Source organism: Delphinapterus leucas, chromosome 3 (genome assembly GCF_059928025.1).
Source record: "Delphinapterus leucas isolate spDelLeu-1000000601 "Yukka" chromosome 3, BTC_Dleu_Yukka2, whole genome shotgun sequence".
Lineage (NCBI taxonomy): Eukaryota > Metazoa > Chordata > Mammalia > Artiodactyla > Monodontidae > Delphinapterus > Delphinapterus leucas.
Window position 1 is genome coordinate 110,280,585 of NC_143131.1, and position 15,600 is coordinate 110,296,184.

The following is a 15,600-nucleotide window of genomic DNA, read 5'->3' on the forward strand; positions in this document are numbered from 1 at the left end:
AAAAATCTTGACAAAATTAAAAATATATCAATAATGCAAACCTACAACATGTAAAGATATGTAAACACAGAGGTTTAGGCAACACTGCAAACATCCACTAAAAGGGGACTGGTTAAACAACGCTATCAGATGTTCAAAAAATCGTGGTAGAATACATTCTGATACAGAAAGGTATTTACGGTATATTGCTAAGTGAAATGGGCTAAGTGGAAAAAAATTATATCATTTGGGGTGAAGGAAACGATACACACATTTTATGTGCTCTGAAATTTCTGGAAGGATGTAGGAGTAAATGAACAATTGTTAATTCTGGAAAGCGGAGACTTTTATATTTTATCCTCTCTCTGCAAATAAAAACTTTAATATATGTTCCTTTACAATTAAAAATTAGTTAAAATACTTGCAATGCAAAAAGAATTTGAAGTTTACTAAATATTAACGAAGTCAAATAAAAAGTTTGTGCTATTAAATAAAAAAGAATAAGCAAAAAGTTCCATATGAAGACTCAGAAAAAAAAATTCAGTTTTAAAATTCTTTTAGCTATACTCTGAATTCTTCTTTTAGGCCTCATCTCACATTAAGTCCAAAAATTCTGAAAACACTTTTCACAAGTTACAGAATAGCATGTATACTCTAATTCTATGAGTATAAAAACATATATATTCAAAGAAAATGACTGAAAGAATATACGCCAGTTTACACTGGCAACCTTGTAAGTGTATAGAAAAGTTCTGCTTCCTATTTCATTCAATTCTGTATTATTTGACTTTTAAAAATATAGTAAAATACTGCATACAAACATAAGCAATAAAATACCATAGTCTTCAAGATACTTACAGTAAAAACCAACAGCTGTAGGCAGCAAAAACAAAGCAAAACCATAAAAAAGTCAGCAATCAAAAGCAAACTATTAAACAGTTCTGTAGCTTTGTCCTTACTTTCTAATAACAATTTAAAACATGCAGCAAAAATATAACTGAGATGTAGACTGATAAAAGCTAGTCAAACTTGGCTGATGTCACACATGTACTACAATATACATACGTGATGTACACAGCTAATCTAAAATTCAGTGCTGCCATATATGACTGATGGAGCTGAACTTGAAATTAATTGGTAATAAATATTTTATTCAACATAAATACAAATAGCATGGCAGAAAGCCTTTTGTAAAGTTGCTCATTTGGGGGTTTACAAATATAATCTTAAGTTAAATTCCTATCTTGTATGTGTTCATTTCTATTGCTGATATGGACAAAGGCTACATACTGAGCTTTGCAGACTGACCTTCTCTGAATAGATTTTAAAAGGGCATCTTCAGCCCTTTCAACATGTTTTCATTGAGAGAATTATGCAATCAATCTGAAATCAAGTTGAGTAGTACATCCTCTTCAGAGATAAGAATTTCAGTGCCATGGGGCTTACAGTTTCTGAATTTTAGTAATTCCAACCTCTCTCTTCCTTTCGCACCCCCAGCTAAATCCCCAACTTCTCTCTCTCCTTTCCCTTCTACCCATCCCTTACCCACCCTGCAACCCAGCCACACTTCTAGATATGCCAGTGGCAAAAACACAGCCATAAATCAATAATCATAAGTCAATCAATCTATAAATCATATATCCGTAAATACTTGTCTTACGAAAGTACAGATGCATATTTAGTTTGTGCTTTTGTAGTGCTCAAATATTTTATTTGTGAACATAGTGTAAGAAGTACTGCTGTGGAACACACACACAAACACAGACACAGAAATAAATTCCCATGCTACCACATGACAAGCAATGTAAGAGAGACAATGAAAATGTGCTAGAGATTTCTGGAAAAAGAGATACTGATTCTGCATCAGAAGGACCTGGGATTCCCAGATGAGGTAACAACTGAGTTCAGCATTGAGGAATAAGAAACATTTCATGGGATATGCAGGGAGAAAACACCAAAGGTGGCAGACAACATGGGCAAAGAGAGTTCTGAAGGTACATGCCATACTCAGGAAAGACAGAAGAGGTAACAGTGGGGAGAATGGCAGAACAGGAGGCTAGAAAAGGGGTTGATAATTATGCTTTAAAAATTGGATACCAACAGTTATTAAGTTATCGTCTTTAGGCTCCAAACCCATGCTGCCCTGCCACAATGGGGCTGGGACTCTGCAAACCACATTTCTTCTTTGCCAATTGTCTCCCTCTTAGGTTCTGCCAAAAAAGGGCACCAGAGGTAGACTGCAAGGTTAGAGGAAGAAGAGACTTGCTGCTTTATGTTCTTACTTCTGGGTATGTGGCTCTAGTATCACTCAAGCAACACTCCTTCACCCTGGTAGTGGCATTTTTTCAAGTGCCAGAAGCTGAATCCAGTTTGCAGTTTCCTGTGATGCCTTAGTGCTTGCTTTTTTACCTTTTTACATAGAACACTTTACTTTATACTTGGTAACAATTTCTGATACTAAACACATGGAGTGGTTTCTATCTCATGACTGAACCCGGAACTAATAGAAATCACTAGAAATTTCTAAGCCAAGTAACGACTCATCGAAACCTTCACTCTAGAAATAACACTGGTAGTCACATAGAGGGTAGGGTGTATCAAAGACAGACTATTGGGTTTAGGAATCTCTCTAAAGAGGGGAAGAAGCAAGTGAAATAAAAAGGAAGAAACAATGTGCAGAACAACTTTCTACTGTGTTTTTATGTTATGCCTTACATTTTAAATTTATGTTGCTGTATTAAAACATAAACTTTACTACTACATTTATACTTCCTCCTATCTAATGCTGAGATTTATATAATTGAGTTCTTCCCTTTTCCCACTAGCTGATAGAGATTTAGCGTCAAAACTGAAGCTGAATCACAACTATGCCCATCTTTGTAGAGGTTTTTTTTTTTAATTTTATAAGAGCACCTTTTACATTGTTATAAAATTTGGAGAATGGATTGGTTAAAACGTTGAAACCTGAGACTGGAGATATAAATAGTGGTGAGTTTATGAAAGCTCTCACTTACCACAGCAAGAAATTTGGCTTATAAACTTTTGACAATTTTATCAAGTAGAAATGGGCTTAGCTGCATGTAACAGAAAACCTAACAAAAGATTAAGCAAATTGACACATTTTTGTAGAGGTGTTTTTTTCCCTCCTCTCCTTGGACCCAAGTATATATTTCAGTTTTTAACTGTATGTGTCTTTTACTTAAAGCCATCTCAAATCCATTCAAATGGTGGATATATAAATAATTCTTCAAAGTGTTCCTTTGAAGTTACATAGTTAGATGACAATTTCTGCCTCTGAGCATGAACAGATGCAGAAAAATAAACGATGTCCCACAATGAAAGTCTGAATAACCAATGAAAACGATGATATAGTACTTTAATTAACAATACTGTATATAACAAAAACAACTTTAGCTTCAGGTGGTGGAGAGAAAAATCAGTGTTTCTGGAAAACTACTAACACACTTCTGTACCTCACAGAGGAAGGTAAGTGAGACAACTTAGACTAAAATAATCTGTCTTATTCCTTTCCACATTCTGGGTAACAAGTCTCTTGACCGAGAAGAAGTATCTCTGCTTTCATTCCATTGCTCTGATTAGGGTTACCAACAGATAATGTACTTCTCTTTCATAATGGAAGTACCATCACTCCAGTTTAGACAAAAAGACATAATGTTCTCTTTAGCTTTTTTGCATTAAGTCAAAATATAGAGGTGAGAAAAGAGGACTGCAAGCAAATCCAGTATTTGTTGCACAAGGCTCAACCACCTATTTATGTATCTGGTACCAACATGGCTGAATAAAATAAACAAAAATTACCTGAGGGATTAGAAAAATCCAACATGCTGGTGGTAGGCTGCAGGAGATCGGGGCTGCTGGATGAGAGTGTTCCAGGGATAGGCATTATGGCCAAACTGTGCCTACAGTGTCTCGTTCCCACAATGCTGTCGTCCTGTGATTGGCTCAGGCCTACATCACTTCAAAAGAATGTAATATATCACTTTAAAGTATTTGAGGGGTCTTAACAGTAAACATTTCTGTTCTCTGTACACTAAGGCATAATAGGACCAATTCAAAGTAATGATTTTAAAATAGTACAGCAATTTAAAAAATAGGAAACGTGTAATAATGAAAATGGCAATAAAGTATTTTTTAACAATTACACCCAAATAAAATTTAACTTACACATCTAGGTAATTCTACTACAGTTGACCCTTGAACAACGCAGATTGAACTAAGCAGGTCCACTTATGCACGGATGTTTCTCAGTAGGAGTAAATACTACAGTACTACATGGTCCATGGTTGGCTGAATCCGCAGATGTGAGGAACCACAGACATGTAGGGCCAACTATAAATTTTACATGAATTAACCCCTGCATTGTTCAAGAGTGGAATGTACATTGTAATGTTTGTATTTCATATTTAGTTTCTGCTGGTTTTGGTAGAGAAAATGAACCTGAGTGGGGAGTCCTTGAGGTCTGCCAGTTTCATTAGACACTAATATATATACACCCAACAATGCACAGGGCTGCAGCAAGGTTCATCCTCTTGACCGAAAAGCTTGGTAACCTTCTAGGCAAAGGATGGAGTTGGGTGTGAACCCAAGCCAAAAATATGGCAGGTTGTAGAAAACAATGGGGCCAGGTTCAACTGACAAAATAAGACAGGTCTTTAAACATATGAGTAACCTGGGAACTGCTCAAACCAGCAAGTACAGAGAAAAGAAAACAGGAAGACGACATAGAAAATTGCAACAAACAACAAGAGCAATATGTGACAAATAGAAAGGAGAAGGAAAAAGAGGACCAAAAATGAAAATAGAAGAAAAAGAATTTTACAGTGTCTAGTTTATTCTAAGGGTATATTATTTCTTGTGTGATCTCTCAAATCTAGTTGTTTGGCTGTTTCCTAGATGAGAACATCAAAACCAAAGCAGAAAGCAAGTCATCGAAAGTTAACTGCCTGTAAAGGTTTCAAAAACAAATATCAATTAAATGGACATATTTAAGCAAATATAATATTTTCTTTAAAATATTTTAGAGGTGTTAAATAGGCAATTCTAAAACCATTTAAGAGAAAAAATAACAAATAAATGTAACCCTGTCACTTAAGGTTTAGATATCCTCAAAAGTTCTATAAAACATAGGATAAGCAAAACAATCCTATACAAACATAGGACAGCAATGAAGACTTCCGTCAGCATCAACAACCAAAATACCACTTAGTTCTAAGCATTGGTTTTAACTGGTTAAAACCAATGCTTTAGGTTAATATTAATTCCCATCTATATTTTTTTCAGTGTAGCATTCTACCCAGTATTTGCTACATATACAAACAGTTATCACAGAATACTTACCTATTATCTTGGGATGGATTAATAAGGTCTGAGTGATATGGGATACTTCCTGAATATGTTAGGAGTTAAAAATAGGATGCAGGCAGATTAGGAAACTATGTTAAGATGGAGTTTAGAGGACTGTTAAATAAACAGCTAAAGGACTGTTAGGAGCCAGACAAGGATGAGAGCCAGGACAAGACAGAGAGAGAGAAGTCAGGGAGAAGCATGAAGACACGGAAGAAAGCAAAGATAAGTGTGTCAAGAGCAAGCTATGTCAGACAGACCTGGGTTATTAGCTGTGTGACCTCAGGGAAATTCCTTTCTGTTTCTGAACCTTGGTTACCTCCAAAATTGTGAATAATACTATCGATCCCCCAGGACTATGGCAAAGATTAAATTAGGTAATGTAGGTGAGCACTGTGGCACAGAGGAATACAGGATTCCTACTTTTAAGAAGATAGTAGTACTTTTACTGAAATTAAAATAGAATAATACAGGGACTTCGCTGGTGGCACAGTGGTTAAGAATCCGCCTGCCAATGCAGGGGACACGGCTCCAGCCCTGGTCCGGGAAGATCCCACATTCTGTGGAGCAACTAAGCCCGTGCGCCACAACTACTGAGCATGCACTCTAGAGCCCGTGAGCCACAACTACTGAAGCCTGCGTGCCTACAGCCTGTGCTCCACAACAAGAGAAGCCACCGCAATGAGAAGTCTGTACACCGCAACGAAGAGTAGCCCTGCTCGCCGCAACTAGAGAAAGCCCATGTGCAGCAACGAAGACCCAACGCAGCCAAAAATAAAATAAATTTATATATATTAAAAAAAATAGAATAATACACACCTAGGAAGGATTTTACACAATTCACACTGAGAAACAGAGGCGGGCAGGGTGGGTACAACAGGTAAAGGCACTACAGAAAGAGGAAACGTTTTCCTGGGGGAGAGAATGCAGTCTAATCTTACAGATAAAGCAAAGGGAATATTTTATTTGGCAAGAAATTTTTATTCATGCTAAGTTCGTTCCTTGTAATTTTTTTAAAAGAGTTTTTTGATGTGGACCATTTTTAAAGTCTTTATTGAATTTGTTACAATATTGCTTCTGTTTTATGTTCTGGTGTTTTGGCCGAGAGGCATGGGGGATCTTAATTCCTCGACCAGGGATCGAACCCACACTCCCTGCATTGGAAGGTGAAGTCTTAACCACTGGACTGCCAGGGAAGTCCCGGTTCCTTATAATTAGGTGTGTATTCCTAAAGATCAGCGCTAAATGCTTTAAGTTTAGGTAAGAGAAAAAAAGGAGGGGGGCTTTCAGACATATTTTATTTATAGCTTTGTAAGTATTCTGGCAACAATTCATATTACATAAAAAATAAAGATTTTTAAAAATGCAAGTCTTTCTTTGATTTTTGAAAACAAACCTGCCAGTTAGTTTTTGGACACAGAGCGTCAGGTAAATAAATCCAAGGAAGCAAACTGTTAAAAAGATTATGTGGTCCTACTAATAAACAAAGTCGAAACAACCTTAACAATGTTAAAAAGTTACAATTTTATTAAAGAGAACTGGCTGTCACTTGCAATAATCTGGAATTTACTATAGAGACTCAGAAGTGCATGAAATACTAAAGTCTTTACCTCTCTTACTGATGTTATTTAGCATTACCTCTGCTTTTTTTTTTTTTTTTGCAGTACGTGGGCCTCTCACTGTTGTGGCCTCACCCGTTGTGGAGCACAGGCTCCAGACGCGCAGGCTCAGAAGCCATGGCTCACAGGCCCAGCCGCTCCGCGGCACGTGGGATCTTCCCGGACCGGGGCACGAACCCATGTCCCCTGCATCGGCAGGCGGACTCTCAACCACTGCGCCACCAGGGAAGCCCTACCTCTGCTTTTTAATAAGCAATAGCTATGACATTGCACAGTTAAAATAATATAAAGCTGGTTACAAATTCATGGTAATTAAGGTGAGAACATATATAAATGAAAACTATACTAATGTTATGTACAACCCCTGCTATGACATTAATGAAGTAATCTAATTGACAAAATATCCATGCTTGCTTGGAAGCTGAATTTATAAAGTCTATCTGCAAATAATTATGTCATTTCTTACCAAAACAGTCTCCTAACAAGGTGATGCACTAACAGAAACAAGACAGTTTTGAAAAATTCCTCAATAATTCCTGACACTGAATCTACTTAGAATAAAAGTATATTTTAGTTTCATTACATGAAACTAAAAAAGCTGCATAAATATCATCAATATGCAAATAAAAAATAATCCCAATATTAAAAGCAAACAAGGAAAGAATGCTGACAAGAAATGGAAAGAAAAATATAATTCCTAATAAGCAAACAAGGCAGCCTACTTCTGGGACTGTAACAATGAATTATATACTTAGACAATCCATGATGAAAGAAAACAAAAGCTATGATTCAGATTTCCTGAATTGTGAAATATTTCCAGGTCAAGAAATTCCACATTGCTATGTCTTAATTTACAGATGTTATTCAAAATCAGTTAGTTTTTTTTTTTTTCCAGTTCTAATTTTCTGGAGTATTCTTTCATTTTAAAATTATGTCATGGTTAGGGATTTGGGGAATTACCTATTCTTATCTCAACTATTTGTTCCTTCCTTACATTCATTTTCTTTTCTCCTCTCACAGATGTGGACATTCTCTCTTACAGTATTTCTATGAAAACTCATGCACTACTCTTAAAGTGGGTGCTGCAAAAGGCAGAGCCAAGTGCCCCTTCCAAAGAGTCCTGACACATAGGAGCCATCGAGAAATTGTGGAATTAAACTCATAAAAAATTTTTCTCGGGCTTCCCTGGTGGCACAGTGGTTGAGAGTCCGCCTGCCGATGCAGGGGACACGGGTTCGTGCCCCGGTCCAGGAAGATCCCACACGCGGAACGGCTGGGCCCGTGAGCCATGGCTGCTGAGCCTGTGCGTCCGGAGCCTGTGCTCCGCAATGGGAGAGGCCACAACAGTGAGAGGCCCATGTACCGCAAAAAAAAAAAATTTTTTTCTCAATTAAAAAATATTCAAACCAAAAAATTTTAAAAAACAAGCAAGCAAGCAAGAAATGGAAAATTTACCTATAAAGCTACTTAGAGAAAACCACAATCAACCTTCTTCCCTCTAGTCATTTCGTGGTAAACAGCACAATTTATTTAACCAGTCTTTTGCAATTAGACATTTGGGGTTTTCCAATTTTGTTTTATTATGAATAATATTACTACGAACATCTGTGTATAAATCTTCATCTAATTATTATCAGAAACTGAATTACTGAATCAAAGCTATGAACATTTTTAAAGCTCTTACTAAAAAAAAAGGCCCAAATGCTTTATAGAAAGGTTGTATCATTTTATGTTCCCACAGCAATCTGAGCTTATTATCTCTCTTGTGTTATCAATTCAGAAACTGACTATTCTAACAACCTGTGGTGAAACAAACAATATTCCATTTAAAACTGTGTATCCTTATTATTATTATTTTAATTTTTGGCCTTGCTGCACAGCTTGCGGGATCTTAGTTCCCCATCCAGGGATTGAATCCGGGCCCATGGCAGTGAAAGCGCTGAGTCCTAACCACTGAACGGCCAGGGAATGCCTTACCCTTGATTATTATTAATTCAGAACATCTGATTCACGTTCTCTGCCTGTTTTTCTACTGAACTTCTAGTGGTGTGTGTGTGTGTGTGTGTGTGTGTGTGTGTGTGTGTGTGTGTGTGTGTGTGTGTGTGTGTGTGTGTGTGTGTGTGTGTGTGTGTGTGTGTGTGTGTGTGTGTGTGTGTGTGTGTGTGTGTGTGCGTGTGTGGCAAAAGGGATTGTCTGAATTCATTTGTAATGATTTAGTGCCAAGAAATAATACACATTCTCAAAAATTCAAAGTAGCCAGCCTGAACTGTAAAATGACAAATTCGTTCTCTCTGCAAAACAGGGTCCAGTAGAAAACCGTAAAATAATTTGTTTTGGGGGGTATTTATATAATTATTTATATAAAATATAATTTATAAAATTATTAGCGTTATGTTTAGAAGAGAACCAGTTTAATATTAACTCCCCAAGGGCAGCATTTTATTCATATTTGTATTCACAGCCAACAGCCTCCTGCTGACACAAAGGAGACAATAAATGCTTGCTAACAACAACAAAAAATCCCTCTGAGTTTAAGTAAAACAATTTTTATTAGATCTTTCATTTTGGGAGGTCCTAATATAAAGAAATAATGCTTGAAAATTTAATTGCTCCTGGCTACTTCAATTTCCTGCCTCCTGCTGTAAGTAAAGATAGAATCCAACTAGAGTAACCAATTTCCACTTCCTGAAGGAAACATTATAGAGATGAGATATTGATTTAGATGCCTGACACTTGAATATAGCTGGGTGAAATGTGACACGAACAAGCTAAAGTCGGTTGCAATCACAGTGTTCTCTGGCTTTTCATGACACATGTCACAACTGTGCCACAATGTGTTCAAAATGAGACCCTGTTAAAGGAGATACATGTATTCCAGACCAAACACCCAAGGTTTTCTGGAAATGGAACTCAGAGCATTACCTCCTGAGGAACTCCCCTTGTGAACTCTTTTCTGCCTTCTGGTCCTCCATTCCTTTCTCTTTTCCTCAGTGCCTTCATGCAGCCTTCCTGTCATCCAAAACTGTCCCCAATCTCTTCAGTGTGGGCTAGTCCCTCTAATATTTTCCTTATTCAATTCTCAGTTGTGAGACCAAGCCTATTCTTACAGTGTTTGCCATGCTGCTGTCGTACTACAGTATGCTCTATATTAAAAGAATCTTGCTATTTTAAAGTTATGATATTTTATAAACCTCAAGGAGAACAGTTCACCCAAAAAGGAATGAGTGATAAAGTTTCTAGAAACGAGAGACATGAATACAGCTCAGGATGTTTCAATCCTCCGTGAGCCCCAAATTAAATGAAGAATAAACGTGTTTCCCTGAATTGAAAATAAAAACTCATGAAGAAGAGCATTTTCTGATCAGGAAATTCTTGAGATCTTTAATTAAAAGATGAGAGCTGACATCCACCTTGTTCCAAGTTGCCTTCTAATTAATTGCCTTGCTATTACTGCTACACTGTGCTCCACCTTCAACCCCAAATCACTAACACAGCTAAAAGAGAGATCTTCCTAAAAGATCTTACCACAAATCTTACCACATCATATGCCTTTGATGGCTCCCTATTATGACATGGTGAAGTCCAAAGCTTTAGCATAATATTCAAAATCCTTCACTTACCTATCTATCATGCTTCATCTTTAGGTGTGCACTGAGAAACACAGTCTACTCAAACCTACCAAGCTTGCTCCTGCCTTTGTACACATCAAAACATTTATCACCCTGTAATGGACTACTTGCCTAGTTTTCCCTTTTAGATGATCAACTCATGCAGGGCAAGAAACTTGTTCTACTTTCAATATTTCTGTCTCTGGATATTGTGCCTATTTTATAATAAATGTGTGAAGAATAAAGGGTTCCTGCTATGAATTCCTTAAAGGCAGGGACTACCTCTTCCCAGCTCTGTAATTATCATCTGGAACAGTGCCAAAAACTCTCAGGAGCCCCAAATTAAGTATTTTCTTTGAATATGCTTTCTTCCCCCACCACACTGATTCACTGTCTTAATTCAACAAATACTGAGTGACTACTATGTGCTAATTACTGTATTTGATTAGAACGTTTGTGATTACTTTAGAAAGTAGGCAATATAAAATATACACAGATATAATATATACTAGAATAATTCCAAGTCATGATCCTGTATTCATTTTATCAGTATTTTACAGGCCTTAATTTGCATTTAAGTTCCTGAAGTTTTACTCAGTTTTGGTGACATTTCATTTTGAAAATAGAAATAAATTTGATTAAAAAGGTCAGCTTTAGAATTCAGGAGGGAATAAATAGTGCAATAAGAGAAAGATGATTTAAAAGGCAAAAAAATAGGGCTTCCTTGGTGGCACAGTGGTTAAGAATCCACCAGCTAATGCAGGAGATATGGGTTCGAGCCCTGGTCTGGGAAGATCCCACATGCCACGGAGCAACTAAGCCCGTGCACCACAACTACTGAGCGTGCACTCTAGAGCCCGCGAGCACAACTACTGAGCCCGCATGCCACAACTACTGAAGCCCGCGTGCCTAGAGCCCGTGCTCCACAACAAGAGAAGCCACCGCAATGAGAAGCCCACGCACTGCAACAAAGAGTAGCCCCCGCTCGTCGCAACTAGAGAAAGCCCACACACAGCAACAAAGACCCAATGCAGCCAAAAATAAATAAATAAATATTTTTTAAAAAGACAAAAAACTAGTATCAGTGAATATGTCCCAAGTTTTAAAGTGTCCAAATTTGTAGATCAAGGCACTGACATTGGACCAAAAATATACAAAAAAAGATTTCATAGAATAAAACAAGCAATCTTTTCTAAAATTCAAAACAAGGCTAATGGAAGAATACATAATCTAACAATGGTAACTACCTGGAAGTGATGAGGTGACATTTAGAATTTACTCTTATTTATTTATGGATTGCTTATAGATTTTATGATGCAATAGTTGTATAACAAAACTGTATAAAACAAAACTGACCCAAAACTTCCCTTCTCCCACAAAAATCTTTACAGTCAATAGGAAAATGCCTACATGACTAAGATTGCTGTTACCTACCTAAACAGTTTTGGAGGCAAGATACTAAATCGTGTTTTATCCAAAATTTTCCTGATTTTGTTTCTTCCACCTGAAACAGTATTTGCTTTTATTTTCTTGTTTCCTTTCTCCTGTGATGTCTGTTCAATATCTCCTGGTACATCCTGGATTGAGTGGCGATTACTTTTTTTTTCAGCAATTTTGGGAATATGAGGAACACCAGATTTCTCTTGTTCGGTCCTAGTAAGTAACTCTTTGAACACTGTAGAAATAAATAAATAAAACTGTCATTTCTTTTCTTCTCATTAGAAAGTTTTTATATCCACAACAAATTTTAAAAATAAACATAGTTGCTTTCTATCACTGGGCCTTTCACAGCCTCACCCATTAAAACTTATTTCATTACGAAATTTATACTCACCCTCTATTAATCAGCTATATCCATTTTTCAGCTTTTATACCTGACTGTACTTATGATGTTGTCCAATAGTGATAAAAGAAATTCACTGGGGAAAACAAAAATGAAGCAGGCAGGTTGCCAGCATGTTCCAAAAGCCCAAGGTTCCTATTTAGGTAATAAGCAGTATAATATAATTGCTAATCAACCCAGATTTTATAGAAATAGATATTTAGATTCTATTATTTATATGTTATCCCTCATCATTTGAGATGAGATATAAGTACTATAAGTCAGGCCCTGTTTTGTAAAATTTAGCCATCAACAAAATGGGAAGAGCTCTGCTGGACCTGCTTTTACCAGAAACAAACAGTACTAAATTTTGTAATATATGACAATTTCCTCAAGGTAACATCTGTGAGACTTAATTCTGTAGAGTGAAAGCTACTAAGCATTCACTACAGTGGTCTGAAGTAAAAAACCAAGCATTTGTAGATAACTTTCTATCAATCCTAAGTCTAGTGAGTTACTTCATCCTTAAGGAAAGTACAAGCACAGTGGGGCATTTGCCTTTCCAGCAATCTCTTTGCCTAGATCCAGGCAAGCTTATGAAAAGCACGGTTTCTGGGCTTCCCTGGTGGCGCAGTGGTTGAGAGTCTGCCTGCCAATGCAGGGGACACGTGTTAGTGCCCCGGTCCGGGAAGATCCCACATGCCGCGGAACGGCTGGGCCCATGAGCCATGGCCGCTGAGCCTGCGCATCCGGAGCCTGTGCTCCGCAACGGGAGAGGTCACGACAGTGAGAGGCCCATGTAACGCAAAAAAAAAAAAAGAAACGCACAGTTTCTGTCCTCAAGATAACGGAAATCCTTGCTTGATTAAAATACAGTAAATTCTTTTCAGTCATCTTAAAAAATTTCACTTTATTTTAAGCCACGTGGTAAAAATAAAAATGTTTTGAGCTAAAATCAAGATACTCATCCATTCAAAAAATATTTACTGACCTATGAACACGTCAAGCACTATGCTAGATGTTTGCAGATTCCTCCTGTCGTGAAACACAGTCAGTCAAAGATATATGGTATGGAGAGAACATAAGGCGAGGAACTAGTTAAGAGAGCAAGAAAGGGAAAATTGTCCTTCATTAAGTCACTGTGTTAAGAAGAGATCAGTAAAGTGAGTTGATTTTAACTAGGCAAAGGGAGAAGAAGGATTAATTCTAGGTAGAGGAAATCTCAAGTTTAAAGTACCTGTGGTAGAAGGAAAATTCAAGAAAATGAAGATGACTGAAGAACAAGGTAGAGAAAGGGCTTGATAATGCTATGGTAAGGTGTCTGAATTTTCTGTTAAGAGCAACAGGAAATCTCTGGGCAGCAGATATCCCTGGCTGCAGTGTGTATGTAAGGTGACTCAGGAGTGTAAAAAGTAGTTTGTATCTTCACTGGACTTGTGTATATAAGTAAAAATCTGCAGAGCTTGTGATTTGTACATAAAGAAATGATTGAGTTAAACTAAAAAAATATAGTGAGGGACAAAAATTAATGTCGGTAAGCAAATATAATTACAATACCATTAAACATCAATATCAGATATAATATATGAACCAAAAATGAAGGTGTCCAAGAATTAATAAAAGAAATGTTTAATAAATTTGACTACACAAAGATTAAAGATTTCTCTCTCTACATATATGTGTGTATATGTATTTACACACACAACCCAAAACAAATGAACAAACAAGGAAAGTCAAAAGACAACTGGCGAAAAAATTTGCAACCCTTAAGACCAAGAGCTACTGTTATTTATTTATAAGGCATTCAAACAAATCAATAAAAGATGAATAACTCAACATAAAAATGGACAAATGAAGACTGTTCATAAAGAAGAAATGTTAGCACATAAAAAAAGTGCTCAACTTCCTTCATTATTAAAGACTGTATATCAGAAACTGTAAAGTTGATTATACCCACTGCAGAGACATTCTTATACATTGATGAATGAAGCGTACATAGATTGGGGAAACTTTTAGAAAGTAAAACCGCAGTAACTATAAAAGTAATTCCACTGTGAGGAATTTATCTTATAGCTATATGTATATAAACATAAAAGATAAGTACAAAGGATTATTACATCATTGTAAATAGCAAAAACTATAAACAACCTAAAACATCCATCAATATGACATCAGATCAATAGATTATGATAATAGTGTGATGGAATTCAATGCAATAACAATTACACAAGAAGTACACCTGTATGAACTGCTGTGGAAAGGTATAGAATATTGTACACAATATGGTCCCCACTGGGTGACTTTCTTTAGTATTATAATTTGCAAAACATGCATGTATTACTTTTATTAAACAATTAAAATGTTAATAATAAAATTATCTGAGTGGTGGGATTTTTAAAGATGTTAGAAAGTTGTGAAAAGTAAGAGGAATGGATGAATAAAAACTCAAGCAGGAAGATGGTAAACTGAGATTGCCAGCTGTTTTCTTCTCTGGGGACATTTGCTGATCTAAATATAAACAGAAGGTGAGGCTCAGGTAGAAGGACTCTACTAGAGGAAAGAGAAGTTTTGATGGCTGCGAGTACTGGCAAGAAAACTGGAATACAGAGAGGCACCAAAGCAGTGTCACTTTTCTTCATGAGATATCTCTATTAGTAAGACAAGGCATGAGGCTGGAAATTTCTTAGAATCTCATGGTACTCAGGAGAAAAAGTCACACAACAGGGAGAGACTTCCAACAAACACACAACAGATTTATCTGCTCGGGGTGGGAGGCTAAAGAGCTAAGCTCAAAACCTCTGAAGGGAAAAACTTAAAAAAAAAAGGAGACAGAAAGGTACCAGATTCTGAATCAAGAGATTGGAGGTGGGGGAGGAGGTAGGAGGACAAGGTTGAATAAGCAGAGTGAAATTTCCCACAATCTCTCAGTGGTTAGAGACAAAGTTCCATTAGAGGAGGGGCCTACATCAAGCACATGACAAGTCTCTCAACTTGAAACCCAATGGACACAGTCTAAGTAATTCTGCAACCCAGCCTGACCCAGCTCAATTCTCCTTACCCTATGTGATTAAACAGAGGAAATGGCAAATCCTATCTGTGGGAAAACACTAATTTCACTACTAAGGTTCCTTTATATACAAAGTACAGCATACAATAAAAATTTTAAGACTCACAAAGAAAACAGCCAGAGGGAAAAACAGAATAAAAG

General features: G+C 36.8%; 1 protein-coding gene across 9 annotated transcripts in view; it reads right to left on the reverse strand.

The window, feature by feature from the left end:
• Positions 1–15,600, reverse strand: part of RAPGEF6 (Rap guanine nucleotide exchange factor 6) — a 250,714-nt gene that overhangs the window by 75,019 nt on the left and 160,095 nt on the right. For all 9 annotated transcript variants that reach the window (XM_089909271.1, XM_089909272.1, XM_089909274.1 and 6 more), the window contains 2 exons: positions 12,005–12,245; positions 3,799–3,956 (listed from right to left, as the gene is read on the reverse strand). In XM_089909271.1, the coding sequence (XP_089765397.1) occupies positions 3,799–3,956; positions 12,005–12,245 (399 nt within the window). The remainder of the gene's footprint in view (positions 1–3,798; positions 3,957–12,004; positions 12,246–15,600) is intronic.